We start from the raw sequence: 17232 nt of genomic DNA, 5'->3' as shown, positions 1-17232 counted from the left end.
TAAAATTGTTAATCCTAAGCAAAGTGTTTCTAGTTTTTGATCCACCCTATTAGAAACTAGTAAACATAACAATTTTACCCTAAACATAAAGACAATAATTAATATAAAATGAAAACAGTGAAATAATAATAATAATAATAATAATAAGATATATTCTTAGAGAAAAGGCTTAAAAATACAACAACAATAGTATAATATATATATGTACATAATTTACTTTCTTGCATCGCAGTAACATTTCAGATCTCAGATTCGATTAAAGAAAACGTCTTTTCTTTTCTTAGCATCAAAATTTGCATGTATCTAAATCGTTTATAATTGGACTGTTGGCAAACTCTTGAACAATTAGGTAGTGATTTTTTTAAAATAGAGAAATTGATAATAAAAATTATAAATAGCAAAAGAATCGCAATAAAAATTGTAAAATAGTGTTTCTCTGTCTCCTGGAACATTTGAATTAATCACTTTGTTAGGAACTTAAAATATGTTTTATTCCTTTTCCTTTATTATGAATAATGAATTATGTTCTAAAATCTACTTCGCAGTTAGTTTTATTCACACTTGTCCGTTTGATGGCGTTTTTGTTTTTTCAACTTTTCTCAATTTGCCCCGAAGACAAGTAGAAAATTTTGATAATTATATATTATCCCAAGAAAGGCATTAGGAGTTCCACATGACATTAGATTTCAGAGTGAAAATTCTCACTGTTAAATAGTGAAAACTTTGCAAATTCCTTTTCTCGACAAGCGTTTACAAAAATAATTTGATATTTAAATAAATTGATTTTAGAAGGGAAGAAGAAATGTTGATTATATTCATTGAGTGATATGTATAAATATCAAAGACTCATAAATATGATTAAATGTAGTAAATTGACTAATTTTGGTTTCAGGCCTTGCGATTGGTCCCATTGAGTGACGTCCATTTCTCGTTGAGTGGTACGGGGAGTAAATTTCCTTTTTATTTTCCATTCAGTTTCTCAGTGGGTCGAGACTTTCGAGCGAAAAATCGTCAGTGTCCATCGAAAGACCTCTGCTGAAGCCATCCTTCAAAATTTAATTCAACTTTAATTTAAGTGGTTCATAATAATTAATATTTTCTTTTAATACTTTCACGAGAAGTTGTGAAATACTAAAGTAATAAAAAGATTATAAAATGCTTTCAACAAGTTGTTTAGATAGTACAGTAGGTAACTCACCTTCATTTCTAAAAGTTTCTTATCCAAAAGTCCAATGGCATTTTCTAATTCCTGTTGACTGGGTCCGGAACTCGATGTCATGCTACCGAATTCTCCCATCTCGAAGGGATCTTTAAAATCGTTTTTATCAAAGGGCGCAGGATTGAAAGGAACGCTTCCAAACAGATCTTCCTTCGCTCCGTTTTGTCGCCTCGAGTCCTTTGATTTCGGTGGAGGAGCCACTATAAAGAATGTCAAAAACCTCAACAAGTCTGTTGAGAAAATTGGCTTTGAGAAAATGTTTGGAATAGTTCAAGACACTTACAAAGAGGCGCGGAATTCAATCCATTGGTCTGTGCGAAGAAATTGGATCCTGATGGTGACTGACCATTCAAAAGAGAATTATTGTTTGACTGATGATTTGGCGAGCCATTGCTCGGATTCTCGAAAGCTCTGGGATTGAAGTCTTCCTCAAATTCGTCCATCAGAAGACCTTCCAACTTCGTACCAACAGCAGGTGTTGGCGTCGAAGAATTCTTCCTGCGCATTTAATCTCGATGAGAACTCAACTCTCAAAAGAGAAAAAAGAGAATCTACATATTTAGACAGGATTGCTCTTTAGACTCTTACCCAATAAAGTCATCGTCGAAAGATTTCTCGAAACTCCTCGGGGGAACTGGAGGTGGCTGTTGAGCACCATTGGACGCATTTCCGTTTGTGTCGCTACTAGAGTTGAGGATAAACTTGCCAGGGCCTCCATTGACTCGAGAGGCGTCTGTCAATGAATTGGTCGTCGTTGACGCTGTGGTTGTTGACGCAGTGGGCACCTCCGGAATGTATAAAATGTCAGGAATATTGTGTTGCGAGAGGTACGACGAAATATCCGCCTGTAATTTTACACAAGTTTCGTCAGTCCCACTAAAATTATGCCGAATGCTTTAGATTGAAAAATTACCGTTCCCTTGATGGCCGCGATGTCTTGTAACCGCTGTCGGAAGAAGTTGTTTTCCCGCTCGAGTCGCTTGATCTCTTGCTGCAAAAGAATGGTGCGTCTTTGGGCTTCAATGTCTTTGCCGGAAGTTTCTAAAAATCTCTTGTACGCCTGATCAAAAGCCTGGCCGATCGTCAGCGTTATTTCCTCCGACAGCTTATCACTTACAAAAACGAAGCACATGTGCCTCTCTGCATCTTCCTCTTTCGCGATAAACGTGAAAAATCTTTTTTCGCCCTTATCGTCCGCGCAGTAGGAAATCCGATGTAGCGGATACTGGTGCAAAATTCGCTGCCAACACAATTTCAGATTCGTTATTTTTTTCCAACTTGTTTTGCTTCAGTAAAACTGATAAATACATTGATTTAGTAAATAGTTGACAAACCTTTGGAGAAGTTTTTGTTTTTGGTTCTTGAATGGCAACTCCATCTATGCTAATTGTGAGTTCGACTTTCGGCGTTTTTGTCCCTTCACTTTTTCTGATTTGCTGGTTAAACTTGAGTTTGCAAATGGCATCCTTAACGACCTCGATACCCTTGGGCTGGTCAACTTCCGTGCTGCCCAAATACTGTAAAATCGGGTTTTTACTTATTATTGTTAGTCATAAGAAACAATTCATGTCCATAAAAATGATAATCAAATGGAAACGAAATTAATTTCCTAGCCAGCAGTACTTAAAATAACTCTGATATTGATAGGAAATGAATGTAAGAAGAGATGAAAGCCGTTAAATCGAGTTTGTCCTCGTGACACTCCGGGTCAATAGTCAAGGTGATATCCGAGAGAAAAGTCGTCGCAATCGTTTCTAGGGCAGGGAACGCGATTGGCTTTCTGCCAGGAATAGCATTTTTGCTATTGCTCTTAACTGTAAAAGGGATCGTTCCTCTTGGCGGAATATCGCAAATTTTAATGAGAATTTATTATTTTTAAAAACAATACAGGTCCTTGAATTTGAGCCCCAAAATAGATCCCAAAATAGAATAAAACTTTATCTTTTTCAAAAAAGCGGGATTAAAAACATTCGCGTTGTTGGAGGTTCATAAAAATCCAAGAGGAATGGCTTCTCATTATAAAATATAATAAACTATAATAAATAAAAAAAGTTAATATAGAATTTATTTTAAAAAAAGTGTCATTGACATAAGAGAAGAGAGAGGAAGAAAATAAAAGTTTTTGTCTGACGTTCAAGATTCGAGTGTGCATTTTTATTTTCAAAGTTCGATGAACTGAGAGAGAGTATTATAGGTTGGTATCGTGCTCGAGCACCTGGCATACGAATGAACTGTGGCATCAAGACGTGTGCCATTCTCGATATCTATACTCAGTCTGGTTGTTGGACCCGAGAATATACAGAGAAATGAAAGGCGAGAACCAGGGAACTGACTGTATAGGTCATTATGCAATAATGTACTTTGACGACACTTGAATTTCGAATAACCAATAATAATTTATTGTGATTTGTGATTTAGACAAAAATGTAAATTGATTCTTATATTACTCTCTAAATCTGAATTAGTCCAACGAACGAACGAACAAACGAACGAACGAACGAACGAATCGGTCCTATTTAGTGAAAAGTGACCAATTTAAATTGAAACCTTATTCTTTCCAGAAGTCCTTGGGGACTTTATTGAAAATAGAGTATTGGCGACGGTAGTGATTGTTATTTAGAATAAATTAACATAAATGACTTAATACCTTGACTAGATAGGCGATGTGGCCTTTTTGAAGCGCATCCGGTGGGTGTATCCAGTTTCTACCCGTAGCTGCAACAAAAATTGCACGCACATCATGACGGACCTGCCACTATGTGCACCTGATGGTAACGGTCTGAAAATCTTCCTACTTGATCTAATCTTTCCGGTTATTTTCAGAGGAGAACCGGCTAATGTACATATTTTAATTCTTCATTGAAAGAAAAAGATAAATGATATTGTCATAGAAAAGAAAATACATATATTTTTTCAGGGGTAAGTATTAAATTATCATATCGTATATTAAATTATGCCAACTCCTTTACTTCATTACTTAACTCACTTCCATTTTTGTTTGTTCCATTCTTATTATTGGTTGAATTGGCCCATTTTAGTAGTGTGGAATTCCTCATGTTTTCAATCTCGACTCAAAACTAAACCGACTTTGGAATATCTGAAACAAAATGAAAGAAAAATTGATTATTGAAATAATGAAATCAAGTGAAAAAAGTTAAAAATTTCAAATTACTCGCAATTTAAGTTTGCAACGCTGTGCGGCCAGTTTTGGTGTATGCCGATTGCAATATTTTAAATAAAAGCCTGCACTGAATTACTAATAATAATCAATTTATAATTATCGAAATAACAAGAAATAAAATTTTCTGTTTGAACGCAAAAAAGTAGGTAATAAAGTTGATATTGTAATAATTGCAATAATCAGAAGACACGCGCTTGAGAGCAGAGTGCACATGCGCAGGGGCGTGCGACAGTCACGCTCCTTTGCTCTTGAGAAATCAACGTGAGAATGCAAGCAATGCGCTCGGATTGCGATTAATCGTAACAATTTTGTGCAACGTATTCAACTAGGAGTAGACGTGATTCGCGACGAGAGATTGAGCGGTATTCGTTACACGACCCACTTCTGTCTTAACTGCATAAATTCTTATCTTAAATATTCTTCATGTGAGAAATAATTCCAGTCACCGTTTTCATAATATCGAGGCGAGGTGGCAATTACAATAAGCCGTCTCGCTCGCGTCATCTGCATGACTTCATGGGACATGAATATATTGAACGAAACGACAATTAATACTTCAAAAAACCTAGGCTCAGGTTTCCAAACACATATTTGCAAGTTTCTTTCATATTCCCTCAGGGTTCCATTACTGCAGGAGGCGTTCCTGAGATGTGCGGCCAACGCTCGCGGTTCGAACGCCTGCGAAGCGCTACAAGTAGATAAATCCTTGTATTTTCAAATGCAATCATAGTTTGTCATAGCTCATTAGATTCGTCTTTCTCTAAACTGTAAAATGCAAATAACGAACGTAAAAAGCACTTAAAGTCCTATTAAAATAATTAGGAAAACGATCCACTCACTGCGGCACATTCATTGCGGCATTGTAAACAATTTACAAAAACTTGAATTTCTATTTGCAAACAATTAACAATAATCTATATAATATGATTTCCAGTCACAGTCACTGTCAAATTTAGTATTCTTCATTTCAAAGGTACGATCTAGAGCATTTGAAATTGAATTTCTTTTTGTTTACATGTATACTCGAGATTAAGTTGCATTCGCGTAAAAGCAACTGAATGTTCAGCAGATTGTTAACAGTTGAAGCTGACAGCCTTGGCTACGAAGGCTAAATCCTTTCGCGTTTCATCATCCTATATGACATTATCCGCGTTTGGGCACCCGCTCCTTTCTTATTTTGCAGAATTCTCCTTCAAACATGCTGTCTTATTAATCGACAAGTTAATTACATGTTTACGCATCGGCATTTTTTGGGCAAGTAATCAAGTATTTTGATAGTAGAAAAGTGTATTTATTCTTGAAGAACATTTGAAACATATTTCTGCCGCAAACTGCCATTTGAAAAGTACTTGAGAGTTAAAAGGTAAAGGTTTAATGCCCGACTTCCTATTCCTCCCACGTAAGCGGCAAAGAGGTCGCTTTACTTATCGCGTTGCCTCGATTGCGTTCGTGGTGGGTACCCCAACCGACGGTCCCAGTCACGTGTCTGCGAACGGCCTCCGAGGGATTTCAGATGAATCCTTTCTCGCTACCAACGCTTTATTATGCAGCGAATATGTGTTTTCCCTATCAATTATAATTAAAGCTTCAAAAGATTCAAACGGTCATTAAATTGGTTTAAATTTTAACAAGTTATTCGGCAGCAAAATACAGTCCCTCACATTCTTCAAATATTCAATAATAACAGTTGACAAAAGCTTATTTGAAAATTATTCACTAGAAATAGTTTTGCAAAATTTCCAACTCGGTTGAAAAATGAACTCGTCTTTTTGTATTTGTACAAACAAATTCATAAAGTTCTATTATGCTGGGAAGTTGTATCTAGTCATCAATTGCATTGTTCTAAGTGAAATCATGCCTGAGTCGCCTGGCAGGTGTTAATTTAATAGCTTCGCAAGCCGAGGCGCAAATGCTCTAAATTCTTTACGACTTTGTTCTCTGTATAAACATTCAAACTCTTCAATTTTTCTATCTTTTACAATACATATTTATTAATATTTGTTAATGCAATTTTTTAAAAATTCCTGATATTGTTTTCACTTTTTTTTTTTTTAAAGGAAAGTTGAAAATTAAAATTAAAATATTTATGTACTGCTTGCACAGAAAATTCTTTGAGCGGGACATTTGACTTCATTTACCACAAACTTTCTTCTTGAACAGAAACAATTTTCCAGTTCCTGTTTAGTATACATGTAACTTGGGTTGCGTTAACATCCGCAGAAAGAATTTTCGTTTCGTAATTTTTAAAAAAATTGGTTACAAAATATGAACTTTGCAATTTGAAAAATTAAAACTATCGTTTTTCTTGTAAAATCTATATGAAGAAAATTGTTATCGCACAGTCGATTATCTCGCAAAATGGCTACTGGCTAGGAACAGAAATGATCTCTTGTCGCACAGTTACCGAGGAGAAACATGCATTGAAATATTAATAATATTCATAAACATGATCTTTGTGATGCGTGCGCTGTCGACATATGAAGAAAGAAAGCGAGTTGTGCTTTCTTGGAAGTTAATTGCATAAAAGACACGTAACGACCGGCATCCGTGACGATATCGATAACAAGATGATGCAAAGGTGGAAAAAATCACATTAGCAAGAAAAACAATAGTTTCGTGTACAGTGCTGTGCAATTATAAATAGGAAAAAAGGAAATTTTCCAAAACACGCGCACGAAATGTATATACACAGAGCCTCTTGATAAAATCGCAAAAAATAATTAATACTAATTGGAAACGAATTCAAGTCAATTATTTTTTTCAAATAGGAGACAAAATTTATTTCCCTGGAGACCCTGGAAATAAGAATAAGATAAGTAAATAAGGAATTGTTTTAAAAATTTCCATATAAATTATAATGAAGTGAGTCACAAGATATGAATATGAATATGAGATGAGAATAATAATAATAATGGAAAACTAAAGGGAAATTTTTTAACGAGGAGGATTCTTTCCATATACATATATGTGAGAAGAAGAAAACCGCCGTGAGAAAAGAGATAAACGTCCATAACATGTATATATAAGACTCGATTGTCATGCGTGTTAAACTCATGTGAATATATTTTCTTCATATATGCAAAGTGCAAAACAAAGCATATTATATTATATTTAATTCTTATTCACTTTCGAGAACGAATTTCTCAAAGCACTATAAAAACAAAGTCGTAAGGCACGTACACAGCTGAAACATATGTATTTTCCAAATTCAAACAATTTTTGGGACCGAAATAAAAATTTGAAGAAAATTTAAAGCAGAACAAAAAGCACATCTAAGCGATAAGAAATTAGGAAATTTGTACTTTTTCAGAATTAAAAAGATCCGCATAAATATTGCGGTTTATTTAAATTGTCTCTGTTTCAGCGCTAATTCAGAGGTAATTTTCAAACAATATCCTGCAAATGAAAAAAACATTTTCCTTTGACCAAGAATCTTGATATCTGCCCAATTACAACTCTAATTTACCTAAAGAGTGTTTTCCTCGCTGAATAATTTACCACTTCCTCTTGACCTTACTTTTATAGTTTAGCTGAAAATTACGAGCGTCGCTAAATGCATCTAATCTGTTAACGATGTGCGCTCGCGAAAAGAGGGAGTAATTTAATGTGAAGATTGATGAAAAAATCTACACTCTTGTCTCTCAAAGATTTACAACCATGTTGTTTGTAATAAATTTTTCTTAACTGATGCATATTTCTGAAAATAAAACTATGTATGAAGAATCAATTAGACAATCGATTGGCATCATTCCGCAGAATGCAGATTATTGAGATTATCAACAGTGGATCAGCAACTATAACAAGCAGATGATTTTTGGCAAATGATAAAAATGATATGATAAAATGATAAAATGACCTACTAAGAATTCAATAAATTGACTATTCATCACCATCAAAATTAAACTAGTCGGACAATTTTTACCAAAGATAAAAGTCCATAAGAATTGAAACGATTAAAACTTAGATAAATATACTAGATGCGGCGAGGGTCGATGGTGGGGACTACCGATATATATAGCATACTAAATTTTCAGTGTATGTTAGTGCTGCCCTCTTCAACTTTTCGCCGTTTCCAAGGATACCGCTTGGAAATCGCGTTTTTTGAGTCGTGAAAGGCTAGAATTTCATTTCTCGCCAATATCACTACTTTTTTTTTTGAAAACAACGTGTTTTTCAATAAAAACTAATAAATCAATTTTTTAAAATAAAATTTTTAAAAATAAAGAACTTTTAATTGAAAATAAAAAAACCTAATTATTATTTTTAATTAACTTTCTTATAAATAAAATAAAATATTTTGATTATTAATTGTAATTAATTTCCTTTATATAATAAAAAGTTATTAATTAGTTTTTTAATTGAAACAAAATTTTTTAATTATTAATTAAATTAATTAATTTAGTTATTAAATGTATTATTAAAATAATTTATTTAATTATTAAATTAATTATTAATTAATTTTTTTAATTAGTTAAATAACCCCACATAACCTTGGAGTGTAGAATCCAAGGTATCTGTAGGCAGATTTCCCAAAATTCCCTAGGCAAAAAAATAAATAATAATAATAAAAATAATTTAAAAATAAATAAAATAAAAATCAATAGATAATTATAATGTTCATTATAATGTAATGACTCGATAGAGTTTGGAGCTCAGTTTTAAATTTGACGTTGCAGTTTGAAATACGTAGCTATATTTTTACTTAATTTGAGAAATTACATATTTTTATTTTATTAATTTATTTTATTATGAATTATTGTATTGTGAACCGTTATTTATTTATTTATTTATGGTATTTTATTATTTATTTTGCATGTGCTATTTATTATTTTTATTTATTATTAATATTTTCATAATTGTATTTTTAATGTTTCATAAATTTTAATTTTTTTTATTAATTAATTTTTAATTTGTTATTAACTTTTTACTAAATTTATTATTGATTATTATTTTTCACAATTTTAAATTTAAACAATTTTTTTCAATTATTTTTAAATTTATTTGATGAATATTAATTTTTTTATAATTTTCTTTTACTCGAGACTCTACTCCATCGTCAGGGCATAAAAATTTAAGTCTTCATCTATTTTAATTATATTTTTTTTTTGGTAAGATAATTATCCATTAATTTTTATTTTATTTATTTATTGTTAAATTATTTTTATTTTAATCATGTATATAATTTTTATTATTATTTTAATTTTGTATATTTTTTTGGATAGACTTCCTGAAGAGGAAATCATTTAGATTTCTGAATTTTAATTTAAAAATTTTGTTTAATAGAATAGGAAAGGCTAAAAAAATACATAAAGTTTGAAAAATGAGGAATACTTTATAATAAACGATAATAAAATTTCTATAATGCAAAAATTTTTAAATTTTTAAACAAATATTTTCTGTCTGAAAAAATTTTACACTGAAAAAAATGTATTTGATTCAAATAACCGATTAATTGACCGATCAATTAAATCAATGTAAAATGTAAAATTTTTCTTTTGAAAATTGTTGATTGAGAAATGTTTAAAAACATTTGTTTGGAAAAATCGCCCCCAAAAAGTGTTTTCCCGCGTTTCATATCTCACTCCTAAATAATTAGAGATACTTAGTTCCGATTTATCATGATAATTAGGGGAATTCATGATGATAAAGAATATTCTCGGAATTTGCAAGTAATTTTTGAAATAAATATTGAAAAACAAAATAACAAAAGTTGGATTTTTGGCAAAAGTGAGATCGTTAATAAAATAATTTTCTCGCAAAATTTTATCCTCTCAAAATGAGACCGTGATATCAAACCGTTTCTCTATATTTACCAAAAAACCCTGACTGAAAATATTCTTTTCTTATTTCTTTTTAAATGAGAACGATGAGAACGCGATCACGAAAACATTATTTTTTCCCGGATTCACACATTTAAATATACAACGAAATAAAAGAATTTAATTTACTATAATTAATTATATATAGTTAAGAAAAACAACAATTTTTTTTATAAATTGTATACAATTTTAATCTTAAATTTGAATGAGAAATGATCGCTTTGTTAGTATTTTCAAACATTTCCGCCTTTAATAGACCGAAGATTGACGAAGTAATCCGATTGGTCCGATTATAAGAGGCACACGAAGGGCACATGTGGGCACATGATCTACACTAACGCCACCCTGGATTCATGTGCCTAAACTAACGCCTCGCCGCATCTAGTATATTTATCTAAGATTAAAAGTACCGTTCGGTTTAGAGTGAACGTTTTCAATACGTGTGAGTATTTCAGTGCACTTATCGTTTGGATCATATTCTCACGAATCATGTTCAGTTAGGTACCTGCTTCCATTTTCGTGCAATAAGCTTCGAAAAACACAAACGCATATATAGGAATGCGATACTATAATTTCAGTTCACTTAGTAATTTTCGTTTTAGTCAATTAAACAATGACTCTATTCAGCGAGAGAGTGTGATATTCCCTCCAATTCACAGTGCAATTAGAGAAGAATATTTTTCATTATGAGGATGAGGACAATAATTAGCATGATGAGAATCAGTGAATAGAGGCGCTTTATAAGAAGGAAAAATAACTTTTATGCGGATGACTGGCAATGGTTTAGAGAAACGCTTCCGGTAACGTTACGTGATTAAGTATGTGTTATATGCGTTACCGAATCGAGTCAGAAACCATGAATTTGGTTTACATGCGAGCACAAATAATAATAACAATACTCTGCAACAATGACGGGAAGAATAGAATACCATATGTGACTTGTATTCCTCCGAAGCTAATGTCTCGCGAGAAAGGAAGTGTCATTAAGTCGTTTTTTGCGCAAGTTTTAAGAATCGAGAATATTAATTTTTTCCCTTCTATAAAATTTTATGTTTATTCAAAGTACGTTCGTTATTAGCTACTAAACATGTGAAGCAACAGAAAAATGATAATCACTAACGGGAGGTAATAAAATCCGAAATTATTATCTGCATTAGAATTATTACAAAATTAAAGTGATAATATTATTGTCATCAGTGTATTTTCATTAATCACGATGAGATGCAACGTTTATTGGAGATGTGTTGCATAATACTCAAGGCAATTTAACCACACCTGCAGCTAGTCATATATATATAATCCAATTGATAGCCATAGTCAATTAGTAACACTTTTAATTCAATTTTTACAACCAATTGTTGGCTTTGAAAGTTACTAATCTTCTCAGTGTTCCGATTGAAAAGTAAATAAAGGAAAACTCGATTTGGTGTGGTAATTTATAAAATCCAAAAAATCACCGCAAAAGTCCGGGCATTGTAGGTCTAGTAATTTTTTATCATCCGAATGGAAAACAATTTCTTAAATAACTGTATACATTAGTACCTGATAAGTCGACGATGGAAAGTAGAATGGAAGTTAATCGACAGTGCAACAAAGAGTGCTGCTAAGAGTGCCAACATTTTTCTAACGGATGCGGTCAATTAGAAAATGACTCGTCGCACTTTCTCCAAGCATTGTTGACTTTAAATCTTTGTCGAATAATAATGATTTTCCGTAAAAGGCATATCAGTGTGCAACGATTCAACGATTTATGCACCTCAAGATGAAACTCCTACTTTGGAAATTGAATTACCCCATAAAGAATGAAATGAGAAAAAATTACGGACTTACATGTATAATAGCTGTTGATTTTTTACAGCAATATCCTTGAAATTAATGGATTGAATTTGAATTTTTCAGGGCGACCGTGCGCACGAAATTGGAGAAAAAGACTTGAATCCTCGTTGTCGCGTTTGTGCATTGATCATATTGATTGAGACAGTTATTATACTCGAACCGGAGACTGCTTATAAATACAGATAACCTGCGAGACCCCAAATCAATGAAACATTTTAGCTGGAACAATTTTTTAAATCACCAAACTTGCAAAATATGTTTAATGTATATATGTATATTTCTTATCGACACGATTAATGAATTATTAACAATTTAATCTGGAATTTGGCGCCATTCTCCACAGTTATATCTGGTTTGGGGTCAAGTTGCAGTCGGTGCATGACAAAACTTTCAATATATTCGCGTTACTTGTAGAGTAAAATTTTGACAATCCTCCTTTCAGTTTGTCTTCCTTCTTATACTATAATTGAAAAGCAAAAAAATAATTTGCCCAAAAAACGACTGCTTTTTGTGTTTGCTAAAATCAATAACGGATTCTTCCTCCTTGTTTATTTTCAACTCATCTCAATTTTCGAGTGCGGTTGCAGCAAACTAATTAGGAGTCTTAGACTTTCGCCTCGCAGGAGGGAAACTATATAGACATTACATTCCACGATGATCACAGAGCCAAGGCGTTCACCGTGAGCTATATATATCATATCATCAGTAGAAAACAGTAAAACCGAAAGATGGGATCATCCGAGATGAAATTCGATTGTAGTAATTTAGCATCGCTTGACATGAGGCGAGGATGAAATCTTCTTTTAGGTTCAACTGGACTGTTAGCTACTCGAAATATCTCCCGACCTTTGCGAAAATCATTTAAAGTCAATGACAAATAAAGACTTTATCTCAAATGAATATTCGGAAACTAATTTCAGTAGATAAGAAATTATCAATTCATATTTTGTGTCAACCTTTGTTAGACACGTTTCCTTTCTCGCAAAACTGAATACTCCACAGTGTTTTCGTAAACATTTGAAGCAATGGAAATGCAATACTGCAATATTTAAGTGACATCATCCTCTTTCGTTGGTATCAGTGGACTGTGTATCAGTCGGTCAAGTAGTGTGGATAAGCCAACTTTGTCTCAAATTCTATTTTTGCCTCAATGTAGAACTCATGATTCTATAGAAATGTTGATGGTTTATAAATGGTTCGAGCAACACGGCACAGGAAGAAGAGGCAATAATATGTCAATTAGTGTCTGTAATTTCACTGCTATGTAGTGACGTCATTAAAGACGTCATCGTAAGAAAGAAATTTGAAACTGAATAGCACGTTCAGATGACTTTCCTGAAATTGCAGTTGGTAAATACAATTAAGATAATGATAATGTGACAGTTGACACTCCGTGGATAAAGAGACGTTTTTTTTCTCTTTTTACTATAGTAAAGAGTTACATACTTCTGATAGCCTGCATGGATCCTATTATTTAAATTACTCATTTTATTGCGAAATCATTCATAATAATTCAAAGCCGAAGAAAAAGAATGAAGAAGAGAACCGAAAAAGAATTGTGGAAATAATCATTTCGGAACATCACATATTTTAATGTGATGACCATTCCATAATAATTTGTAGTGGAAAGTAAATACTCCAAGTGAGAACTTGTCTGATAATTGATATTAGAACTTGGAATTGCCAAGTTATAAATAAAAGACGAAACCGTTACAAGTTCAAAGTAACCGTTTCCAGACTAAAATATATTTAAATAAAAGTATTTTTCATTCTGAACTATACATATATATGTGGCCAAGATTCGAACGTTATTCAGAGTTCAAAGCATCTCGGAAGTAACTGTACAATCTTTTTACTCGTCTGCAACAACAATGTGGATCCTTTGCATTTAAAGTTTATATTTTTGAGATGAGAAGAGACTATAATTTTCGCAAACAAAAATACAGAATACAAAAGAGTTTTTCGACATTGAAATTGAATTCAAGTGACATGCAGTCGGTCGCGGCGAAGTTGCGGCAAAGTCAGGCAAAGTACATAAAAAGGAAGTGACGAGACGATCTGCGTCAAAACGTGATAGGAATTATGGGGCATGAAGTAGGTTGTTGTTTTAAAGGTTCATAAGGAGGTTTCAAGCGTGACCAATTCGACTTGAATTATTCTTTATGAATTCAAGCAGTCACCTTTCACACGTACGTAAAACTTGTTTTTTTAAGCAAAGAAAAAGATGATAATTTTCTTTCTATTTGTCTATCTCTTCAGTTTCAGTTCGAGATGATCCTTTCACGGTTCACGTCCGGCGAGCGGATATTAATTTTCCAGAAAAACACCTTTCGCGAGAAAGGAGATACATACTTACTTTCCACTCTTTTGCGTTCACTTGTTTCGGTTTTTCAACTTATTCAACGGCACTTTTCTTTCGTTTCATAGTTTAGATATGAAAAAAATACTTCCCTTTTAGATAAATCACGCATATATTACGAAAAATCATTCGTCTAGTTGAATTTATTGATTTAAAACTTGTTGTTTGTTTAAACAAATTTCATAATATTTGTTGATGAAACTTTTATAAATGTTTACTCAATTCAATACCAGGAAAATAATTATATGTTTAAAAATGAAAAAGCATCTCAATGATAAATTGATAATTTTTAACTAAATTATTACTATTCAACAATATGGTCATCTCGATTAGAGTGAATTATGATCATTTGAACTGATACACTTTTGAATGACAAATTGAAAGCAAAATGATATCCATGAACGTCAAATAAATTCGAGTTTGATTCAATTGAGAGAACAAGAATAACTTGTTAAAGAGTCCACTTGAAGATGTCCCTTAAATAAATCAGCAAAGGACGTGAATTAAGGGACAACGCCTCTGGCTGATAAATTGCAATATTGCCTCAATTGTCATTTTTATTTTCCATTCACTTTGTTCTTTAAGAAACGAAACGAAACGAAACGAAACGAAACGAAACGAAACCAAACCACTGTGCAATATGAAATAGGTAATAACTATATGTATTTTTAAAATGACACCAATTTTTCTATAACAAGAAATAATTAATTGTCAAATTAAGGAACAACTCTTTCAATAAAGAAAATAATTATTTATTCCTTTGTAGCAAATCGAATTTGTTAACTTTTTTTCATACGTATTATCATTCAGTTATTCAAAGAATCATATTTTGTAAACAAATTTCCCAATATTTTTGTTTGTATATCATGTATATAAGTTTCTAATAAAAAGTATAAATATATATCATTCTATATGTATATAGGTATTTAAAGCAGATATTTCCTCTAAAGTTTATTAAATTAATCGCAATTTTCAATTTTTTAAAATTAATATTTTAATTAATTTATTAAACATTTTCTCCTTTATATTTATTTCATTTGTAAATTTCATACTGTGTTTCTTTTTCTTTTTAGTGGATTTCTTTTCTTGTTATTTTTTATTTCTCAATTTTTTCTTTGTCTTAATTTCTTTTTTCATCATTTTTTTCTTGTTTGCTATAATTTTGGTTGTTTTTTTAAAGACTTGTCAAAGATTGTTAATCAATTTGCTATTGTTCTTTTTCATTTTTTGCTTCGATGGTCGATACCTTATTCCTTATATTGTGATTGTGAAGAATTTTTAAGAGAAAATACAACTAGAAAAAATTGTCGTTTTAGTTATAATTTTGAATTTGATGATAAATAATTGGAAGAAAGTTTTATTAATGGGGAAGTAATTGAAAAGAAATGAATGAAATACTTGATAAATTTGGGTATTGAATAATATTACTATCGTTAATGATGGTATAGAAAAATGGGATAATTGAAATAAAAGAAAATAAGAATAGTTTTTCAATGATAAAGTTTTGAACAAAGAGGTCAATGGGTATCACGTGATCAGTACAATTTTAGACCTAAATCTTGACTTCCTTTCAGATTTTATTGTCCGATAACCCCCCAGAAAACTTTCACTTGTTAATCTATCCTTTTGAAAGATATTTATAAAAAAAAGAAAAAAGTGACTTTCTTGAAAGTAAAAACTCACCAAAAGTAATTTCAACGAATAATATAAATGAGAAACACAAAATTCACTAGTTTTCCAAGATTAGAGTAACACAAAAGGCATTGCCTTTGAACAATGCGGCCGCCACTGTAAATATTTTGTTCTCACTGCACAAGAAAAGCCTCTTTTGGCGGAAATGAAGCGAAAATGGAGACCGTCCTAAAAATTGAATACGAGCCACTCGGTGGCTCTCGGTGTACTGACTACTGAGACTGACATTCATTCGTGCCGCTCCGATGCGATGTTTCTCTGTCGAGTGAAATACTGAAATAGTGGTAGTAAGAGAGAAGTGTACAAAGTGAGACGATGGTATTGGAGACTCAAAGGATCACTCAAGCTGGTTAAAGTCTCTGAAAAGAAAAAAGAATGTACTTATAATGAAAATGGAAAAAAAACCTGCGGGAAAAAGTACTTAGCTGCGTGCCACCAGCCGCAGTTGAATACATTGTTCTTGCAACAACGGAACAAAATATATTAATAAAATCCTTTTGAAAATCTAATTTAATCTAAGCGTTTCCACTATATACTCTTGCGATAATTGCGAATTCTTTCAAAATTCAATTTGGAGTTTTTGAAAAATAATATTGCGGATTTGTGTAAGAAAATTGACATTTGAATTTTAGGGATTGTCCATCTAAGATGAAATATTATTTTCACATCATGTATTTTTCGCTTGAAAAATAATGATATTCAAAAGAATCTTTCTCTAGTGTACGCAAAAGAAGAGATTTTGAAAAATGACGTCTTATTCGTATTGAGAATCCTTTTGTGAAATCAGCTGTTCATTCAAGTTCAAGGTCGCCATTCGGACCGTTTCATATAATTCTTCAACTTTTGCAGCATTCGATATATTATATATTTATATAGTGAAAGTCTCGAGGAATTAAAAAGGTTCCAAAAGACGAAAATAAATAACACGCGGCCACAATCAAATATATAATTATTATACTCGAATTAACATGAATTATAAATGTAACATTTTATATATATATATTTATATATCGTTTCATATACAACTTTCTTAGCGAAATTAATTTTCAGATGTTAAACACTGAAAGTTGAAAATGTACTTTCGTACATGGGGATTACGAAAATCTTTTAAAAGACTTGCCAAACA

The 17232-nt window shown here is 31.9% G+C and overlaps 1 protein-coding gene across 6 annotated transcripts in view; it reads right to left on the bottom strand.

Annotated features, from left to right (window-relative positions):
• Nucleotides 1-123: 123 nt before the first annotated feature.
• The window catches only part of LOC122500789 (PTB domain-containing engulfment adapter protein 1-like), a 31565-nt gene continuing 14456 nt past the window's right edge, over nt 124-17232 (bottom strand). For 4 of the 6 annotated variants that reach the window (XM_043609884.1, XM_043609885.1, XM_043609886.1 and 1 more), the window contains 8 exons: nt 4206-4316; nt 3867-3934; nt 2554-2736; nt 2133-2459; nt 1808-2064; nt 1503-1717; nt 1199-1419; nt 124-1046 (listed from right to left, as the gene is read on the bottom strand). In XM_043609884.1, the coding sequence (XP_043465819.1) occupies nt 972-1046; nt 1199-1419; nt 1503-1717; nt 1808-2064; nt 2133-2459; nt 2554-2736; nt 3867-3934; nt 4206-4275 (1416 nt within the window). In that variant the 5' untranslated portion in view covers nt 4276-4316 and the 3' untranslated portion in view covers nt 124-971. Of the gene's footprint in view, nt 1047-1198; nt 1420-1502; nt 1718-1807; nt 2065-2132; nt 2460-2553; nt 2737-3866; nt 3935-4205; nt 4317-12049; nt 12176-16097; nt 16375-17232 lie in introns of those variants that run through there. The other 2 variants (XM_043609882.1, XM_043609887.1) reach the window with 2 other exon arrangements.

This window comes from Leptopilina heterotoma, unplaced genomic scaffold, assembly GCF_015476425.1.
Source record: "Leptopilina heterotoma isolate Lh14 unplaced genomic scaffold, ASM1547642v1 Lhet_191, whole genome shotgun sequence".
NCBI lineage: Eukaryota > Metazoa > Arthropoda > Insecta > Hymenoptera > Figitidae > Leptopilina > Leptopilina heterotoma.
Note: the sequence above shows the minus strand (reverse complement) of the source record. Positions and strands in the feature narration are given on the sequence as shown.